At 34.1% G+C, this 19,264-nt stretch overlaps 1 protein-coding gene across 15 annotated transcripts in view; it reads right to left on the reverse strand.

Moving 5' to 3' along the window:
- DMD (dystrophin) overlaps positions 1 to 19,264 on the reverse strand; it is a 1,205,254-nt gene that overhangs the window by 603,490 nt on the left and 582,500 nt on the right. For 14 of the 15 annotated variants that reach the window (XM_061453343.1, XM_061453346.1, XM_061453344.1 and 11 more), the window contains 3 exons: positions 17,927 to 18,079; positions 16,832 to 17,014; positions 1,439 to 1,633 (listed from right to left, as the gene is read on the reverse strand). In XM_061453343.1, coding sequence (XP_061309327.1) covers positions 1,439 to 1,633; positions 16,832 to 17,014; positions 17,927 to 18,079 — 531 coding nt within the window. The remainder of the gene's footprint in view (positions 1 to 1,438; positions 1,634 to 16,831; positions 17,015 to 17,926; positions 18,080 to 19,264) is intronic. The other variant, XM_061453349.1, reaches the window with a different exon arrangement.

The following is a 19,264-nucleotide window of genomic DNA, read 5'->3' on the forward strand; positions in this document are numbered from 1 at the left end:
TTGGAAAAATTCCACCAGGTTACTGATGCAAGTGATGAAGAAACCAGATAGTGCTATTTAAAGTCAAATCAACAATATGGAACTAGTTTTTTCTTAACTATATGAGCTACCTTTTGGACAATATTTTCTGGTTAGCTAATTAAACAGAAAGAATTTCACAGAATACAGCCCCCAAGAGAATTAAAGATTTTTTTGGAGTAGTTTAGAATGAAACAGACAAATTTTACTTGGTTCTGTTGCTGTTTTAATAAAAAATATTTTTTAAAGCAAATACTAAAATAAAGCTGCCAATATAGGGTGTGGATAGGGTTACTTATTAATTATTTCAAATTACAACACACAAATTAAACTTGAACCACAAATTCATAACCTTAAATACACGACTGCCCCCCTCCATCCTTTCTCTCCCAGGATTTACTTTCAAGATACCCTAATCACAGAATCATAGAATCATAGAATAGAATCATAAAGTAGTTAGGGTGGGAAAGGACCTTAAGATCACCAAGTTCCAACACGCCTGCCGTGGGCAGGGACACCTCACACTAAACCATGCCACTCCAGGCTCTGTCCAAACTGGCCTTGACCACCACCAGGGATGGAGCATTCACAACTTCCCTGGGCAACCCATTCCCATGCCTCACCACCCTTACAGTAAAGAACTTCCTCCTTATATCCAATCTAAACTTCCCAGTTTAAGTTTGAACCCATTACCCCTTGTCCAATCACTACAGCCCCTAATGAAGAGTCCTTCCCCAGCATCCCTATAGGCCCCCTTCAGATACTGGAAAGCTGCTAAGAGGTCTCCAAGCAGCCTTCTCTTCCCCAGGCTGAACAGCCCCAACTTTCTCAGGCTGTCTTCATATGGGAGGTGCTCCAGTCCCCTGATCATCCTAGTGGCCCTCCTCTGGACTTGCTCCAACAGATCCATGCCCTTTTTATGTTGAGGACACCAGAACTGTACATAATACTCCAAGCGAGGTCTCACAAGAGCAGAGCAGAGGGGCAGGATCACCTCCTTCGACCTGCTGGTCACACTTTGATGCAGCCCAGGATACGATTGGCTTTCTGGGCTGTGAGCACACACTGCCGGTTCATGTTCATTTTCCCATTGACTAACATCCCCAAGTCCTTCTCTGCAGAGCTTCTCTGAATCTCTTCTTTGCCCAACCTGTAGCTGTGCCTGGGGTTGCTCTGACCCAGGTGTCAATGCTCATGTCTTCCAAATACAGATGAAACAGTTAAAAATAAACTAATTTTCAGTGTTCTTCCATTTTGCACCAATGTGCCTTCATGTATAAACATCAGAACATGCACACATCTCAGAGAGGGGCTGAGCACAGATAAAACATACGTCTCTAAGAGTGAGCGCAGCCATCCAATATACAGAAGCCCAAAAGTAATGGAATGCAATCACAGAAAGAAAATCTTATTACCTTACCTTAAGACACTCTTCTTGTTTGAAGAGATCCTCATAATCCTTAGCCTGCAGAACAGGAGAATTAAGGCTCTCTTCTACTTCAGACAAGGCTTGCAGAAGGTGAAGGATCTCTTCCAGGTATGTAGAAGGCACATAAGTAGTTTTCACAGTCATAGTTTCGGTCACCACAGAAGTTGTATCTTCATGAACTGTTTGCTAGTATAGATATACAACAAAACACATCCTTTAGTTTCTAAAAACTATATAAACTTATAACAATGTAATATCCAGTTCACAGCCTAGAAACAATTACAAATAATTTCTAAGGACAAATGCAAGAAGGTATCTGACATAGATTACTCATGCTCCAGTAGTCTGAAATGGGAGGTACTAAAATTAATCCATGTGAAACTATACAAAGTTATCTTCTAATCTCAGCAGAAATAAAGACAGGAGATTCAAGAGTACTCAGAGATTACAGTATTACTGAGATTTTAGTGCTAGCCCTTTTATTTTGAATTATCACACCTCTTTCAGACTCTGTCCTTCATTACAGAAATTTCATACATGCTAAATCATTTTGAAGTGTCAAGCAGAATGAGTTGTGTACTAGATGCAATTTCTTAAATAATGTGTAACCCAAAACAACCAGTTCAACTTAGTGATTTCAACAGTATACTAAAACTTTTGTCTTAAACTAAAAAGTACAGTTTGGAATTTTGTGATTTGAAAGGTCTTTAATGAATTAATATTTCTAAAAGAAATCCCAGCAACACACCTCTTCAGGAAATGAAGCTTTGGCTTTTGTTTGTTTCTTTTTGGGGGAGGGGGGTTGTGTTTTGTTTTTTTTTAATCAGGACAAATATGAAATAGACACCCTATTCTGAAAGCATGTGCATGCACCAAATGTAGAGAAATCCCAGAATATTTTTGTGCCAAGAAAATAGATAGTTGATCTATGACATACAAGGTGACAAAATAGTGTCTGTTTATACACATTCACTACATTTCTGATTTAATGTGTTTCTGGATCACAGATAAAAAGTGAATCCAGAAGTGTGCTTTGGAGCAGGGAGAACTATGATTGCTTCTTTTAACTAACCTGATCACCTGAATTTCCATTAGAGCAGGCAAAACTCAAAAGATATAAATTATTTGTGGTTTCATAAGTTATATTTATTTGTTTTGTCATATCACATAGGATTCCTAGCGTGGGACCAAAATCCATTGCACTCAATGTCTGTCTTCTCAAAAATATAAACTTATTGAGAACCTAAAAGAACTTGTACAAGCAATTGCTCTTAAACTTTCTTTCAGAAATCATATTACTTAGATGTTTCAGTCCCAATGTAGATAATCACACATTTTGGAGGTTTTTTCACATTTTATGTGAAAGACAATGGATCAACGGTCCCAGAGAAAAAAAGTATCATTAGTTATGTACACAGCATGTAAAAGAAAACAAATATAAACACTACCTTGCACACACTACTTTAGCAAGGTTTCTCATTTTAACTTGTTTGCCCTGTCCATCCTTTCATGACACGTTTCTCTCTTCAGTTACTGGGCTGAGCCATCTGGTTCTTCAGTTTTCTTTAGAGTCTTAAAATATGCATATACACATTCTAGAAGAGGTATGCATATCATACACAAAGCTCAAAAAGTTATCTGTAGACTTGTGTTATTCTGATGCATTTTTTAATCAAATCTAATTGCTTTGCTTACACTTTTTTCACTAAATGACTTTCTCAGTACATCTGCTAACACTGAAACCTCTCTAATTACCATACCACTGCTATAATTTTTATTATTTAAAATAAATGGCTTAATAAAAATTTGCATTTGTCCCCATACGCTTCATGAACCACATGCTCTGTAAAAATAACAGTTCACCCCAGTGAACCTAAAGCTGTCCCAGTTGATTAGAAAATGGGAGATTTTCAACAAATCACATGCAGCAATATATTTGCATTCCTCAAGATTACACTGTGACACTTCTAATAGTTCTTTGCTATGCTCCTATGTGTAGCAAAGAACTTTAGACCCACATGAGGAGCATTTTAAATATAATTGCATTCTTCTTTTTTTACTGAGAAGACAGAATAGTTATAGTCACCATAATGAAAGAGCATGCCAGGTGTGCAAGGTCATTCACTTTAAATGAGGTCATATGAATACGTAAAGTGACACACAAAATATAGTTAGTTTCTATAGGTGTATTGGTTTAATCTATTTTATTTCAACCCAAATTTAGGCTAATAACTATGTACACACACACATTGATGTATATGTGTGTACATATAATAAAATCTTTGCCATCTTGCTCTAAATAATTCCCGAAACTAATAAAATTCAAGTGGAAATTTGATGCGTGAGTACTTCACAGACACCATGCTTAATTATTTATAGTAGTGCCAAAATTGGGTATCTTTCAATCACTGCTACAAGGGACCCTTATAAGAGCACTCTTCAAGGCAATATTAATTAAAATCTGGAGACAGGACTGAACTTTATAAGACATATATTTTTCAGTAATCCCTCAAAATTTGTGCAATAATTAACTCACAGCAATATGAATAAGATGTATGCAACTATATACTCATATTGCCCTTTACAGAAAACTTTCTCACAGCTGGATAATTACACTTGTATAGTTCTACAAGAAACATGAGTCAGGAGACTTCTAGTTGAAGCAAACCATTAGTGCTTATATTGTTATAAAGCTTAGATTGTTAGTTAAACTGTAAGGTACTACAATCATGTAAATATGGCAGCATTATTAAACACCTTATTCTAAACCAATAGTAACATCCAAATTAATTAGCTTCTTAATACTATTTAAATAAGAGAGTTGGGAATTTGATACAACTTTAGAAATCAAGGATTAAATTTCTTTGACTTCAGTGGGTTTTTCAATAGGTCACAGGTATTTCTCTCCTTCTATCTTTCCTCCATTCACAATAGCCTAAGAAAACCCAAAGCAGAAGTTGGCATCTTGAGCAAAGGAATGGAGAACAAACTTATTCAGAACTGACAATTTTAATCAGCAAAGAAAGAAGGGAAAAATTTTTGGCTTGTTCCTATGTTTGCTGGAATTTGCTACTGTAGAAGATACAACAGATAGTGTCCTTCCTTATTTTCCTGAGAAGCATATCTACTAGAAATGCATAGCTGAAACTGAATCATACGCTAACTGTAATGAGATTTTCTTTTTTTTAAAGGAGATTGTAGCAGCTGGGAGGCATTAGTATTAAAAATAATATACATTCAGTAAAGATATGTCATTGCTAATGCCATAATGACTCACCAGAAGAACAGATTGACACATAAGGATTAAAAATAAATAAGAAAATGGAAATTAAAATTTTAGATAATTGTTTAAGAATGGTTTTGAATAACTTGAATCCGACAAAGTGACAGAATACATTAGATAGTTACATGAAAATATTCAAAACCAAGTAACATTTTAAAATAATGTATAATACAAATAAATCCTTAAGAATGATGGGGAAATGCAGGAGTAAATGTCCATTTCTTATATGGCTATTTTTTAAAAAAGCACATTAATTGAAATGAATTTATTTTGTACTTTTACCTGATTGCCAGTGGTATACTGATGTGTGAATTATTTCTAGTCTCCAAAAAAATCACATTCTTTTAGATAAGGCTTACCTGTTCATGCATTGTTTTTCACCAAGTGTTATCATGTCTCAAACATGAAAATTATTCCCCATCATTATATATATTTAATTAAGGAATAGAATCTTTCCATAAACATGATTCTTCCTACACATGTGAAACTGATTTTATTGATAGGTACCACATCCTACCACATGCAACACAAAGACAAGAAATATATCCATGAACTGCCCTTATAGAGAAGGCCAATATGCAAAAACCAAACAACTGAAAAAAGAAACAAAAGCAACCAACCAAAAGTACCCCCAGAAGAAAAGAGCTACAGGAATAATGCAGGTTTTGCCCACAAAATTAAATATCATCATTCCCTGGGCTCTGCTGTAGTATCTGTGATTATTGCCTACATCCAGAAGAGTACTACTAGGTGGCATCAGAGCTAATTAGCTTTGGAAAATGCCGTTAATTTCCTTTTAGCACTGGAAAACTAGGTATTAAAGCACTTTTCCCTGACCTCAGTATATCCATTTATTTTCCTCTTCCTGCAGAAGGAAAAATCCCAACATCACTCTTTGCTGTTCAACAATTTACGCCTAGAAAGCCTCCAGCCTTATTGTGTTAAGTCTTGCCAACTGTTCCATTTTTGGTCCCTTCTCACTACAGTCCTCCAAACTCACAGCAACTGTATTGTGCTGGCTTTTTGAGTAAAAGCAAACTTCACACAAACAGAATACGTAGGAGAAGTAAAGCAGCAAAACACACCTATCTTAAGTACTGTACCATGACACTGCTTCTAGCAGCATTCTGATGAGAAGTTCAGGAAAAACAAACATGTGCCTCTTCCTGAAGTGAAATAATGCTTGAGAAAGTATTCTTTACAGGCAGCTGTAAAATGTATGACAGTGTAAAAAGTCAGTCATCTCTGAGGAATAAACATAGGTGTGCTACACATACAAAAAGGAAAAGAAGTGGATAGCAGACACCTTCTGAACAAAGGCAGTTATGCCTCAGAGTCCAACAAATGTTGGAACCGTTTATTGCTTTCTAGAACAAACTGTAACCTATGTCATATTTGCTAGCTCATGGTTAGCATCAAAATATCATATACATCAAATAAAGAATTAAAAACACAAAAGTATGATCAAATACTAAGATCAATAAAATCACTTTCAAGTACGTATTTATACATAAAGAAGCTTGCCAGCTGTAGTGATGTCAGCTAACGTTCAGAAAAATAAATTCTGTGTTTTCAGCTTTGCTAGCACATCTTACTTATAAGTGTCTATATATAAAGAAAGTAAATAAAAATTATACCTATAACATTGAATTTTCATTATGATATTGCATAGACTTATTCAATCACAAAAAAATTTACCTATCATTATGAAAAGAAGCATGTCTTTCAAGGACAGAAAGACCTAAATCCACACTATAGGATTAATATGGAGTGCTTACATAATTCCATAAAGGCAAGGCCTTAAAAGACACTTGGCAGCATTAAAATATATTTAAAATAATATCTTTATTAACATTATCAAATAAAGGTATAAATATTTTCTCGTGCATGTGATTTTTCTACTCATGTATGACAAAAGCCTGCACGTTGCAATACTTAAAACATGTATTTTTATGCCTGTATCTGACTTCATCAGTGACTTATATAAAAATTGAAACTTTAAAAATACACGACTATTTTCAGCACTGTTCTGTGCCTGAGAAATGTTTACGGACTTCACAATACTTCACTGCTAAAACATACCTTATTGGGTAAGAAACTCTGCAATAACAGTTTTTATTCTATGATAAAATGAATCTATTCTACCTATATATAAATCAAAATAAAGTCAGTTAATATGAAACTATTCCAATAATAGCATGAATTAGAAAACATTTCAATAAATTTTACATGCTAGGAACAGCAATAAAAAAATTGCAGGCTTTGCTTTTGAAAACTACCAATCAACAGGCCTTAACCAGGGTGAACTTAATTCCATTGTCATTTTTTTCGACCTTCAGAACTTGATTGAAATGCAAAGGTTTTCTCCATAAGAAAAGGTTAGTCCCCCGAATTTTAGGCTTAAATTATGGACATCTCCCAAAACCTCAGATTGTCATGCTACACTCTAATGAGCTCTGTGTGGTGGATTGGATAGATACCTGTGGTTGCTTGTGATACTTGTGGTTACTTGTCTCAAAGACTTGGAAGACTACTTATTCTACCCACAGTATTTTTTTTTTCATTGAATGTGTTACTTTTACAAATAGATGAGGAGGAAAAAAAAAAGCTGTAACAATTAAATTAATTTTAACATTAAACCCAGAGTAATTAGTCATTACGTCAGTTACACATAATTTTAACTTTGTGGGTGTGCTGTTTTTGTGGGGGTTTTTTTGTTGTTTTTTTTTTTTTTCCCAGGAGGTAAATATTTAGTTTAAAAACTACGATAAAGCATTTTGGTGCTGCAGCCAATCCTCATGCCTTTAGAACCCTCCAAGATGTCAATTACACTCCAGTGTAAATTAGTAAAATGAATAGTTTTGGCAATCACCTTTTCAGTAGCTTAACAGTGCTTGTGTTTTATTCTGGCCCAGACAATTGCCTCCAGATATGGATTCTCCTCAGGCTGAGGCACTGCTGCATATTGAATTTAGCTGCAGCTCATTATAAAAACTTACCCACTGCTCCTTGCTGAAGACCTGCTGGCATTCATCTAAATTAAAGACTAACTACCCCAAATAATTGGAAATTTTAGCAATTCCGTTCATAACTTTTAACCCTGACAACTTCATTGGTGTCCACTTGTTGACCAAAGGGAAAAAAAAATCCAACTATGATGAAACTGGAATACAAGACTCACATATGCTGCACTGTGTGTAAGTTATCTCTTTCAGAAAATAAAACAAAAGAGAGCTGTGTATCTTATGCCATAGCTGAAATGTCACCATTTCCTGAAGAAAAATATAATTGCATTATGGTATAACTGAGTAATTGGAACTACTGGGATTTAGAGAGTGTCTCTTGTTTTACATAAATTGTATATATATGTTAATTACATCTGATAAATATGGCATATCTCAATCTTAATAATTGCAGTAATTCAGAATTGCCAAGTGAAAGGAAATTTCTATGTCCCTGTCATGTGACTTTAAACAGATATTCATAACAATATAAAAAGAAGTATTAGAAACATTAAAGACTATATCTCAAAACCACTTAACAATAGCTTAGGCTATGTACAGTCATTAGCAGTTTGCAGGGAAGGTAAGTCTTTAACTACCAATGAGTCAAAAGACATAGCCATTCTCAGTATGAGAAATCAATAAATAAGCAAATAGTTAGGTGCTCACATTACGTTTTCGAATGAAAAAAAAGTCAGATGGCATTGCAAAATCTGCATTCTAGGCTGGTTTTCAACAGATCTTTTAAAATGATATTTAGAATTTTATAAGGGTTTACCTGGAAAACAGTTTTGAAATTGGTTTAAACGTATTACCTTCCATGAGGCAAAATGTAGTTTAAAGTTTTTATATGCTAACTATAGGACATGACGATCCATATATTTGTTAACCATTTCTTGTATTCATCCTGTAATATTTTTGACTGCTGAAAAAATACGTACAGACAGTATAAAGAGCATGTCATACTTAAGGAAGTATCAAGTTGACATTTTAGAATATTGAACTCTTCTACACAATTCTAGATCCTTGTAATCATGTGGTCCAATTGTGACAGTCTATTCATTCTGCTAAACCAACATTATATACTCAAATCTGCCTGCACAGCAGGAAATACTCTGAAGAATTGAAAGAATTTCAAATATTTTACTCCAAATACAATTCCAAAATTGTGTTTCTTGGACAGCTATAGAGAACAAACAGTATGTATAATGGCAGAACAAGCTTCTACATGATATTCCAGAAGGCAGTCTTCCGACGAATAGTCTTTGGTCAGTGCAATGGCTGATTTATTAGGACCACAGAAGTGCCCTAATCTTAGACAGCACTTATGCATGTAGCTTTAACTCTGTCTTGAATAATAATATGTATATCTAAACTGACTGATCACCAAGGAGCCAATTAATGTGAAATAAAGCACAGATATGTTAGAATACAGTCTATTGATGTCTAGATTGACTAACCCATTTTGAAATAGTTGACATGCTAACTTTGCAGATATTTAGCTGTCGTGGTTTAAACCCTAGCTAGAAAGCTTGTTCACTCACTCCCAGTGACTGGTGCCAGGCTGAGAGCAATCGAAGCTTCCCCCCCTCCCACCGGGGCTCTCCCCTTCCCTGCTTCCGGAGAAACGGGGAGGAGGATCGAAAGAGTGCAGCTCCCATGGGTTGAGACAAGAACAGTCCAGCAACCAATGTACAACACAAATCACCACCGCTACTACCAATGACAACAATGATAAGAGAAAATAACAAGGGAAGAGAATACCACTGGCCAAGAAACGAGTCCGACCCAGAAGCCCGTGCTCTTCTGGGTAACCCCCAGTTACCCCCCACCCCGGGCATGACGTGCTGTGGTATGGAATACCTCCCTGGCTAGCCTGGGTAAGGCGCCCTGTCTCTGCTTCCTCACGGCTTCCCCTCCTCCCTGGCAGAGCATGAGCCTCACAAAGTCCTTGGTCAGGGTAAACATCACTTAGCAACAACCGGAAAACATCAGTATCACCAGCACTGTTCCCAGGCTGGAAGTCAAAACACAGCACTGCACCAGCTACCACAAAGGAGAAAAATGACTGCTACTGCTGAACCCAGGACATTAGCAAACTATGATAGCTGTTTGCTGAGATAATTTAAAAAATAATCTAAAAATACCATTAAAGTATCACATTAGTGTTGAAAGCTAGCAACTTCAAAGAACAAGGTCCTAAACCTTAAACACTGACACCTTCCAGAGATTTTAAAAAGCATTACCTAATTATTTTCCATCTTTAATCTACATTTATAGAGATGAAATCATACAGAATAATAACAGATTGTGTCACATAGGCTGATTTTATTACTCCAAGACACAGGTTTTTGGGGTTGTATTTTTTTTTTGTTAAATAATGTGAGATTGATGTCAATCCAGCAGTTTTTAAAACTAATTAAATATGCACATATAGATATTCAGCATTCACACTGTACATGTACAGATTTACTTCCTTCTGCACCTTTCTGATTATACTCAGATGCACTCACACGAAGCCAAAAAAAAACCTCAACCACCCAAAAACCAAAACAAACAAAAAATCCCACAAGTGATGTTGATAACTGGAATTGAAGGCAAAAGATAATATCTCGTAAAAAGACACTGCCACTTAGCTCCTGATCACTCTTGCAGCAGGTCTTTTCCCTTATTATTTACTTCCATATTACAGTCATGTAATTTTGAAACCAAATTCCTCACAATGTAAATTATTATGTTAATAAATTATTGAATACTAAATCAGAGAAAATAGGATGGTAATTAGCTATCTTGTTCCCAAATAGCTAGGCAATTATAAGGAAGACAATACTATCTTAATATAATGCTTAGTTTTGTCCAAAGAAAATGTGCTATGTCACTCATGATTCTTTAAGCAAAGGCTGCTGGTCTCATTTCCATCTCAATCCTACAGAGAACAGTAAGAAGAGCCTGCTTTGTGGCTAAGACTACATTCTTAAAACCACTTCCTATAATTTAAAGATAGAATCCTAAACCAGCCTTAGTCTGAGTTGCAGCAAGAGTTTTCATTCTTATATGAAGAGGTGAAGATACCAAGTTTTACTCTTAAACCATAGAACGTAATTTAGATCATTTCACTAAAGTTTATTACAGAAAACAAAAAATGGCAGAGAAAAACTTTTTCTGTAAAGTTCAGTCATCTACAAGACAAGATTCTTTAACTTCACTCTACTAAATTTATATAGCTTTGCAGTGATGATAGTGAATACTGTACAGAATTAATAAGGAAATATGAGAGAAGACAAATATGCTTTAGAAGAACTCACAATACTGCAGCAAAGTGGTCCACTTTGATAAAAAAGGCTATAGATGGTCTTCACTTAAATTACCACAAGCCAGTATGCATTTTAGACACAGATAAAGTGCATTTTAAAATGCATCTATAAAACTAGCTCTTCTTCAGCTGTATCAAAGACAATATCCATCTTCAGTGTACTTCCCATACCTTTCTTATCTTAAATTAGACTTAAAAATGAAGTATTTGATAAACAAATTATTTGTAATGCATTTCCTAATAAGAATTTCCAGGTTGATGGATGCTAGAAAATGGGTGTAACCATTCAACTGTTATTCTCTTCCCAAAGATTCTCCTTCATCCTCACCCCTTTTCCAGACCACAGTAAAAGAAGCCCAGTGGTCTGTAAACCTATTGGTTCAAAAAGCTGCCAGTGCCAATGCCAGAAAAGTTAAAGGTTCTGACAGAATCACCTGTTGTGCCCTAAAGAGACCCAAAGCACATGGGTGAAACAGGCCATCACTGTATGGTTATTTTCTTTTGTCCAGGAGGTATTTTCCTATTTTACCTTTCTAATGTCTTTTCTCTCATTTGTTCTTCCTCTCTCTTACTCATTGTAGGAATAATAACAAACTAGTTTGTCCCTTCTTCTTGGTAACCATTACTTGATTATTTACCCCAAGAACTACAAGCAATGATAAGAGAACCACTTCATGTCAATGCTGCTGCTTGTAGAAACTGGAAAACAATCATCAAAAACAATGGTGGCACATTACCACTGAACTACCCATGTTACTTAGATGCAGACAGGTAATTAGGACACAAAGTCTGGTGTTTATCTAACTGTGAGAAATTTATTTCAATGAATGTTTTATTTCTAGTTTTAGAAAATATCTTTATATATAAACATATTTGAACAGTTAAAAAAAAAAATAAATAAACTAAATAGAGCTCCAGAGGGAAATATAAACTGAAGCCTGCAAGATGCCCCTAAAAGCCTGAACTTGAACACTTGAATTTCAGATGTAAACTTGATCAGTCCTTGGTTCCAGAAGCTGATTATGCTCTCTCACCTGAGGTAATCACCCAGTTAGGTGACAGGTATTATTTTGAATTTCTGAATACTTTACAGAACCTTACACAGAATAATAATTTTTATTTGGAAAATAAAGATTATATTTAGTTCATAGTAAATATTGAGAGTACTGATATTTTATCCATGTTACAAATAACTAATGAACTAAATTATTTATCTTACAGAAATAAATGCGTGGTTTGTATAACTATATTCCTTATTCATTCTTGCTCAATCCATAGTCTAATTGGCACAGAAAAGATAGCCTCTCCTGATGTATATCATTTGATCATACGATTCGATTTTATTTTTTTTTCCCAGAATGGCCAAAATCCAGGCCCAAATATTTCAGTAGTAAATTGACCATAAATTTCAACATAATTTGTGTTTGTGTCACCAATTAAAATACTGGAATGACTTAAGTAAGCCTATTTTCTTTCCTTGCATATATATCAATGGGTACATAATTTTGACAGTTGTTAATAGGTTTCAAGAACAATATTCCCCTTATTCTAAGAAAACTCTGGCTTACTATTTACAGAATGCATAGTTCAGCCAAGAGAGGAAAAGAAAAAAAAAAAAAAGCCATCTGTGATGGCAGAAAGAATGCTGGATAGTTTGATAAAATATGGTAATAGGACAAATGAAATAGTAATTTATAGTGTAGGCTCTGCACCTGTGCTCATGCAGAAAATGTTTTCTCATGATAAAGACCTTCAGTAATCTACAAACACAGTAAATTTGGTCAGCTCAATAAAATCTAAACTGAGCCATGACATAAACATGCTCAAAGACTGCTGAAATGAAATCATGGCGAAAAAACATTCATAAACCCGGCATTAACTAAGGGTTATATAATTAAAAGTAATCAATATATCCATAACTGATTTTGATCCTGATTTGAATTAAACTATCTGAATCTAGCTTTTTCTCTGCAACAGATAACTATTTTGTCACCCTGGAACACTGGCATATACTGTTGCAGAAAAATAGTAACTGGAAGATTTAGGTTTAGGCTATAGCAAAGGGGATTAATAACTTCTGAAAATACCGTGAGACTGCCAATGCTTATAGAATCATAGAATCATAGAATAGTTAGGGTTGGGAAGAACCTTAAGATCATCCAGTTCCAAACCCCCTGCCATGGTCAGGGACACCTCACACTAAACCATGTTACCCAAGGCTCTGTCCAACTGGCCTTCAACACTGCCAGGAATGGAGCATTCACAACTTCCCTGGGCAACCCATTCCAGTGCCTCACCACCCTTACAGTAAAGAATTTCCTCTTTATATCCAATCTAAACTTCCCCTGTTTTAAGTTTGAACCTGTTACCCCTTGTCCTATCACTACAGTCCCTAATGAAGAGTCCATCCACAGCATCCCTATAGTCCCCCTTCAGATACTGGAATGTTGCTATGATGTCTCCATGCAGCCTTCTCTTCTCCAGGCTGAACTGCCCCAACTTTCTCAGCCTGTCTTCATACTGAATAATTTTAGATTCTTCAGAGGTAATCTATAAGTAAATTTCCCTTGATCTCTTTAATTTTTAGTGAAACAAATGTTTTAAAAAACAACCATGTAATTTTAATGTGCAAAAAATTGTATACTGCTCTAGGATTAAAGTTTAATGGCTTCTTTTTTGAAGAGTAGTATCTTAATTTTCCATTTATTTCAGTGGGATTATTGGTTAATCAGCATTTTAAAACATGATGGTAAAATATTCTACTCTTTAATAAATTATTTGGATTTCACAATTGCAGTTACTACCGATTTCAAATGGATTTCTTTAGCAGAAATGAAGTAGAACACTCAACTTTTCTTAGTACAAGAATCAGCAATCTACCTGACCAAAATCCACAATTTTTTGCCCATTGTTTGACACATACGAATAAAAACAACAGGTGGGAGAATAAACTTCCAAGACAACATGAGCTTCAAAAACTTTTTCCCACTCAGTGTCATTTTAGTTCTGTGCAGTTGTGTTTATGTATGTTTGTACCATGTTTAATCTATTAATGCAGGAAACCCACCTTTTTCCCTGTAGAATTACTCTGACAATTTTCACTTAAAGAGATGACCACTATTACCAAATTGAATGATATCTCAAAATTGTCATTAAACAGAACATGCAGTGTTTGACGTAATATTATTACATCATACCTAATGATCAAAAGTGGTAGTGACAAAAAAACCCTCCTTTATATAAATACAAACCAATATATATTTATCAGTCAGTCGCTGGATGCTTGCTGCTGTATATATATTTGTGAGACAACCACAATTTTATGAGAATCTACCATGCTAGAGAGAACCAATTTTTATATGGTTACGGTTCCTATATCTTTCTGACAGCTCTTCCCAAGAAACACTGGGGAGAATTAAAATCCAGGAGAGCATGATCATTCTAAATTCACACTTTGATATCAGAAATATATTAGGTCCAACAAAGTAAGAAATGCAAATCTGTCATAAGCCACATAATTAAAGGTCTTTTTCAATGCAGTCTTGCTATATTTATTAAGTGAATCATAATGAATTGCAAAATATACAGTACAACTAAATCCTCATTGATTCATAATAACTTTCAATTGTTAAACGTGTTGAATACTTTATCAATTACAAATAAAAATGCAGCAGTTCTCTATGTCTTTTGCCTTAAAAATAAATTCCTTTTTTAATTTTTAGGATATGGTTTTATTCTGTTGGTGGATTAAAATAGAAAAATCTCTGAGAAAGATAGTTTTGCTGGTATATGCATGTGTTCATGTGAATAGATTGAATTTTAATTTTTCTTTTGTATTTTAAGGTCTCACACAAACAATTAATTAATCCTCACAACATCCCTGTGAGGTAGGTATTTAGGCAGTATTAAAAAAATAAAAAATTACCAAGATTCAGCAAAACCAAAACAGTAGTAAGGCAGCTCTCAGTTCTCACTCTGATCTTTGCTAGGAAAATATACTGCCTCTCACCAATTTTAGTAGCTTCTGTAAAACTAAAATATTTCATATGAATATTACCTTGGTCATTGTCAACAGAGCAAGATTTTTTCATGAGAAATCAGAAAGATACAGTAATTATCCTGTATACACATAAATGACCTCATTTCCCAGATACTAACAAGTAGTCTTCCTGCATGAAATGTTAGAGGATATTTTAAAATTTAACCATTAGAAGGATAGAAATATATAAATTGCATATTTTAACAAAAGAAAAAAACATGTAATTGTTACATGGCTTTAAAAAGTTGATGACTGTATTCCTTTGACCAACTCAAAAGCACTTGTGCTGATGTATCTGCCTTACATATTTAAAAGAAATATATGCTAATATGTTGTTTTATTAATTTACTAGTAAAATTTTATAATGGATATACTCATCCTCTTCCATGGTAGGTCGTGGGTGACAGAGAAAGCACACTGACAGCAGAATGTTTTTATATAAATTGCATGCACATCCTTATTTCTTACTTGCTTATCAAAGAAACAAACATATTCATTATAAAAAAAAGACTCATTTACAAGACAAAGTGAAGTCTGCTCTAGCTCCATTTCAATATAAACAATTTGCAACTGATTACATTCATCAAGTTTAATATAAACCATAGTAATCTGAAAAAAGTAATAATATGGAACAAGATTTAATAACATACAAACCAAAGTTAATGTTTCTCTGATTGTTTCCATGTTTCCATTAACTGAATAGCTATTCCAATTATTATTTTTATATATACATTATGTAACTTAATGGTAGAAAAGTTTAAAATACACAATTATTGCTGATTTTTGAAAGTTTGTTTTTTTTTTTACAGTCAACAATATATCAGTTAGAAATAACACTTCATGTATTTAAATTTTCATCATCCTGCCAGTAACCCCCCTCTGCAATCTAGGTGCATTACCACTAGCACTTTTAAGATTACAGAAGAGCACATAATGCAACAACTTCCTTGAGAGAAAATATTATCTCTCTTCATACAAAATCAAAAGCCCAGGAGGCAATGAGCAGAATAGCAATGAAAAACTGCCTTGTAACTGCAAAAGCAATCTCTGGTAACCTTTAAATGGGCAGCACCCAATACAGATTTTTATCATGAATCTGGAATAGTGTCCCTTTTATTCATCCAGTTACTGCAGCATGTATAAACCAGTAAGAATAATTATATTTTACATACAACTAAAGAACTCAAAATCAGAAGATAGAAAGTCAGTTCATAAAATTATGGCTTCATTCCAGAAAATTTAAAAGTACACTTTCTTGCAAAAACGCTTTTGAGAATTAAAGCATTTGAAGAAGAAGCCAGGTATGTATAGTATTGTAAGAGTTTTTTTTTAATCTCTTCCTAAAGTGGTTATCACATATTATGGACAAAAAAAAAAAAAAAAAAAAAAAAAATTGGCATGGGATGGGTTGCTTGGAAAACACAGTTCTTGTGGTTTACACATTCACTGAACAAAATAGATGCATGGCAAGCTGATGTTTTTAAACTGGAAAACGTTATGGAAAAATAATGAGGCAACAGAAATAAACATATTTTCATTGCTGAGTTTTTTGTAATTGGCTGATTTAACTTACAGGTAATTTTAAGACCATAATAGAGAACTATTAGAGTATAAAGATTCCCCTACTTGCAGACCATAGGGTTTCTCTTGTAAATGTCTGAAGAGTTGACCCTGAAGCTCTCATTGTTAGTAGAATGCTGTTAGTAGTAGCAGTTGCAAACATACGGGTTTGCCAGTAACAACTCACAATTTGTGCATAGTTGAGTCTTCGAAACTGAGTAAATTTGCTCTCAAAATCTCGCCAGCGCTTGCTGAGCTGTATCAGGGTTGGCTCCACTGCTTTTGCAGCCCCATCCTTAGACAAGCGTTCAGCTTGCCTGTGCACCGCATTCAGATCTTCCTTCTTCTTCTCCAATTCTCCATCAATCTCCTGGTGAGCAAAACCAATACAGGGCCCAGGACAGTTAGCTAACTAAATCAATCAACTTAAAATTAGCAAAATACTTCTGTCAGAAACTTCATTTCCATTTTATTGTTACAAGTAAAATTTACAACTATTTCATGTCTTATTTTACATTCAAACAAAAAAATAACGGAAATTGAATAACTTTCTTGGAGATTGGCTGTAGAGGTATCACAGCTAGTGCACACTGAAAACTGGTTATCAAAGGGCAACAGTTTCAATTTTCAGATTCTTGGTAACACACTTTGATGGGCAATTGGAGAAATTATTTTCTCAATAAGGGTCAACATATTCAAGACAAATAGTGTTTGGACAGATGAGAAATATATAAGTTGGTTCTTTAATATATTACTTAACTCCAATTTTACTCTGTAGGAAACTCAACAGAGAATGAAGCAAAGAAAGACGATGCAAAATAAACTAGGAAAACCTTTGACAGTATGCAAATAAATCTATAGAGTTTGACAGTGACACATGAATATGTTCTGATGAAAATGAATGTGCTAACATGAGATAGAGGTCATCCATATATCGGAAAGTCATTTGTTCATCTGGAACAAAGATACATAAAAAAAATTAAAATTTTTACTAGAAAACATTTGATGCTTCTTAATATATGACACACTTTCCATATTATTGACAAAACATTTTATTGTTTCAAATTATTTATATAACATTCTGTATAAAAAACAAATACAAGATTTAGTACAAAAAGAAATGTCAGTTTGAACAGAGGTAATTAGGTTTTGTTTTAATATAGAAATGAAGAACAAACTGATAATATCTATATCTATTGGAATATTTGTTGCATTTGCTGTCTGATAAATTGATAAACTATTACTCAAAAGATCTACCATTGCCATTCCATAACAACATTACCTTTAGCTTCTGCTCATCTCTGTGGTCTGGTAGACTGGCTAACTTTTTCTCAATGTCATCCAGCCATGTCATTAGGTCATCAGCCTGCCTCTTGTACTGATACCATTGATGAGAAATCTCTAAAGCCTTTTTTCTTCTTTGAGATCTCAAGTCCTGTTCACAGTGCAGACATTATTAGAATATGAATTAAAGGCTTATAAAGTATGAACTGGCATGTGTGCACATTGAAGGGGAAAAATGTGCACAAGGCCACTATTTTATTTTAATTAAATGTTGCTACTTAAATCAAGTATCTAAGTATCTCAACACAGCCTATTTTCCTCAGTTTAACAGCATATAAGCAACCAAACACAGCATATTTTCATCTGTTTAACAGATTATTTTTTTTTTCTTTTAAAGGATGTTACTTAATTCATGGTTGTTCACATGATGAACAAACCACTGAGACAGTCACCAATATTCAGAGAAGTTAAGACTCTTACATAAATGTCAGTATTTTATATACAACACTTCTGCTCAGAATACTTACTGGACAGATGGAAACACAGCCCACTTTGTATCTAGCCATAAGTGGGCTTCATGTGTTTTCTAGTCTCCTGTGAAATTCTAGCCTGCATGCAAACTATGTAACTATTCAAAAGAAAATAAATTCAATGCTGTATGCAAAGACAGCTTTCCTTTTCCTAAATTAAATACAATTTACATAACAAATGTGTCTATGACTCAGCTTTATAAAAATATTAAAACCTTAAGAGGAAGGTAAAAAAAGTTTATTTCATAGAAATATTATTAAATATCCTCCATTTGAATTTATCTACTTAACTTTAATTTCGTATGTGCTCATACAAAATTCAGAAAATATTTTCATTACTGTAACTTCTTATTAAGAAGTAAATTAAAAAAATATTACTGGTACATTCTATATAAAAATACTCGGATGAATTTGCCTCAGCTGTTCTTGAATTTTATTTGAAAAGGTTGAATGCCTTAACGGAGTCACCCAAAGGAAAATCAATCACTGTATTCCACAGAAACAGACAGTAAGGATCTAGTTAATAGAATAGTTCTAGAAACAGTTTTCTTGTTTCTCCTCCATAAAAAAATGTTAATTACTTCCATTTAGCTTGGAACAGTCAAAGACAGACTTAACAGATTGTAAGTTTCTTTTAAATATGGACAAAACAAAGGTACATTCAAGCTATTCTTTTACTGAATACAATCAGATCTGCAAAACTAAAAATGAGAATGAAACCCATAGCAAAGGAAAGGTGTTGCTTAAAAATAAGTAATAATAAAATTTAACCATGCCACATTCACCAAGCTGAGAGCAAATGAATA

This window comes from Pezoporus flaviventris, unplaced genomic scaffold, assembly GCF_033815535.1.
Source record: "Pezoporus flaviventris isolate CSIRO_AGI_PZ_B2104156 unplaced genomic scaffold, CSIRO_AGI_Pfla_v1 ptg000015l, whole genome shotgun sequence".
Taxonomy (NCBI): domain Eukaryota; kingdom Metazoa; phylum Chordata; class Aves; order Psittaciformes; family Psittacidae; genus Pezoporus; species Pezoporus flaviventris.